This window comes from Pteropus alecto, unplaced genomic scaffold (genome assembly GCF_000325575.1).
Source record: "Pteropus alecto unplaced genomic scaffold, ASM32557v1 scaffold146, whole genome shotgun sequence".
NCBI classification, from domain to species: Eukaryota; Metazoa; Chordata; class Mammalia; order Chiroptera; family Pteropodidae; genus Pteropus; species Pteropus alecto.
The window spans coordinates 21,888,664-21,889,874 of NW_006442107.1; the positions used below are offsets into that span (position 1 = coordinate 21,888,664).

General features: G+C 62.7%; 1 protein-coding gene across 4 annotated transcripts in view; it reads left to right on the plus strand.

Moving 5' to 3' along the window:
- Positions 1-1,211, plus strand: part of ZNF521 (zinc finger protein 521) — a 269,073-nt gene that overhangs the window by 1,268 nt on the left and 266,594 nt on the right. For 2 of the 4 annotated variants that reach the window (XR_001517663.1, XM_006920019.1), the window contains exon 2: positions 56-96. The exons of 1 other annotated variant lie outside the window; for it this stretch is intronic. Coding sequence is in view for 2 of the 3 variants with exons in the window: in XM_006920019.1 (XP_006920081.1) it covers positions 57-96 (40 nt within the window). In the remaining variant the exon portion in view is untranslated. Of the gene's footprint in view, positions 1-9; positions 97-1,211 lie in introns of all 4 variants that reach the window. One more of the 4 variants, XM_015595662.1, reaches the window with a different exon arrangement.

Here is a 1,211-nt window from a genome sequence, read left to right on the forward strand (position 1 = left end):
GAAGTGTAGTTTCTTACAGGGCTGAATTGAAACAACTTCAGCTGTTTGCTTTTAGGATGTCTCGCCGCAAGCAAGCGAAACCGAGATCCCTCAAAGGTAAGGAGGACTCCCCCTCACCCCCGCCCCGCTTTCCTCCCCCAGCCGTGAGTGTCACTGTGGGTAGCGGAGCGAGGGCTGCGTGGCCGCGAGGCGTGAGCGCGCGTGAGTGTGAGTGTGAGTGCGGGGGCGCGCGCGTTCCCCTCCCCGTTTAGCCCCCAGGTGGAGTGAGGGTGATGTTTCGGGGCGGGGGGGTTAAGACGGGAGGAGGATCCCCAAATGGGGCGGTGGTAGAAAGTGGGCGAGAAAAGACAACCAGAAAAAAAAAAAGAAAAATCATCCTGAGGGGGAGGAAAAAAAAAATCCTCCGAGCTCTACATCTGGGCAGGAGGAAAAAGTTTCTGTTCTGTGTTTTCGCAAAGAATAAATATGCAAAACCGTGCGGTGCTGCTTTTTTCCTTTCTTTGGAAGAAGAAAAAAGTCATCTCGGAGCGGGGGGAAGCGGCTTCTGCTCATTAAAAACGTGGCCCCGGGTCCCGGCCGCGCCAGGGCGAGGACACAACAGCCGAAAAAAAACCCCGCTCGGGTTCACCTCGGCGCGCAGCCCGTGTAAACAATCGCGGGGAGCCGGACCCCGGCCCCCTGCTCCCGCGTCCCCCGCTCTAGCTCCGGAGAACCTCTCTTGGCCGTTCCGAGAAAGTTGACCACCCCCTCACCCCTACTCCTCCCTGCCGCCCCCTTTGGTCTTTGGCTTTTCGTGCTGGGCTCCAGCTCCCCTTCGTCCTGGTTAGAGCGGGAAGTTTGCGGATTGCGTACGGGGGCATTTTGGGGGCGCACTGGCTGGCTGCTGCGGCAGGGTGGGGGGCGGGGGACACTGAAGTTATTGATCTGGTGGCTGTGGTGGAATGTGGCGACGAGAGTCACGTGGCGGCCTCCTCCTCTCCTGGGCCGCCTCCTCTTCCACCTTCCCGAGCCTCCTCCCGGGGAAACCGGGGGCGGGCGGCCGCGGGGAGTCGGGAGGTCCGGCGCTCCGAGGCCGAGAGCGGGGGTGGGCGAGCGGCGCAGCGCGAGCACCGGAGGAGGTGCGGGTAGAGCAGGCATGGAATCAGGCGATGGCATGGGGCGACAGCTGGAGGCGGCGGAGGCGCCCCGCGACCCCGGAGGCGGAGGCCAGA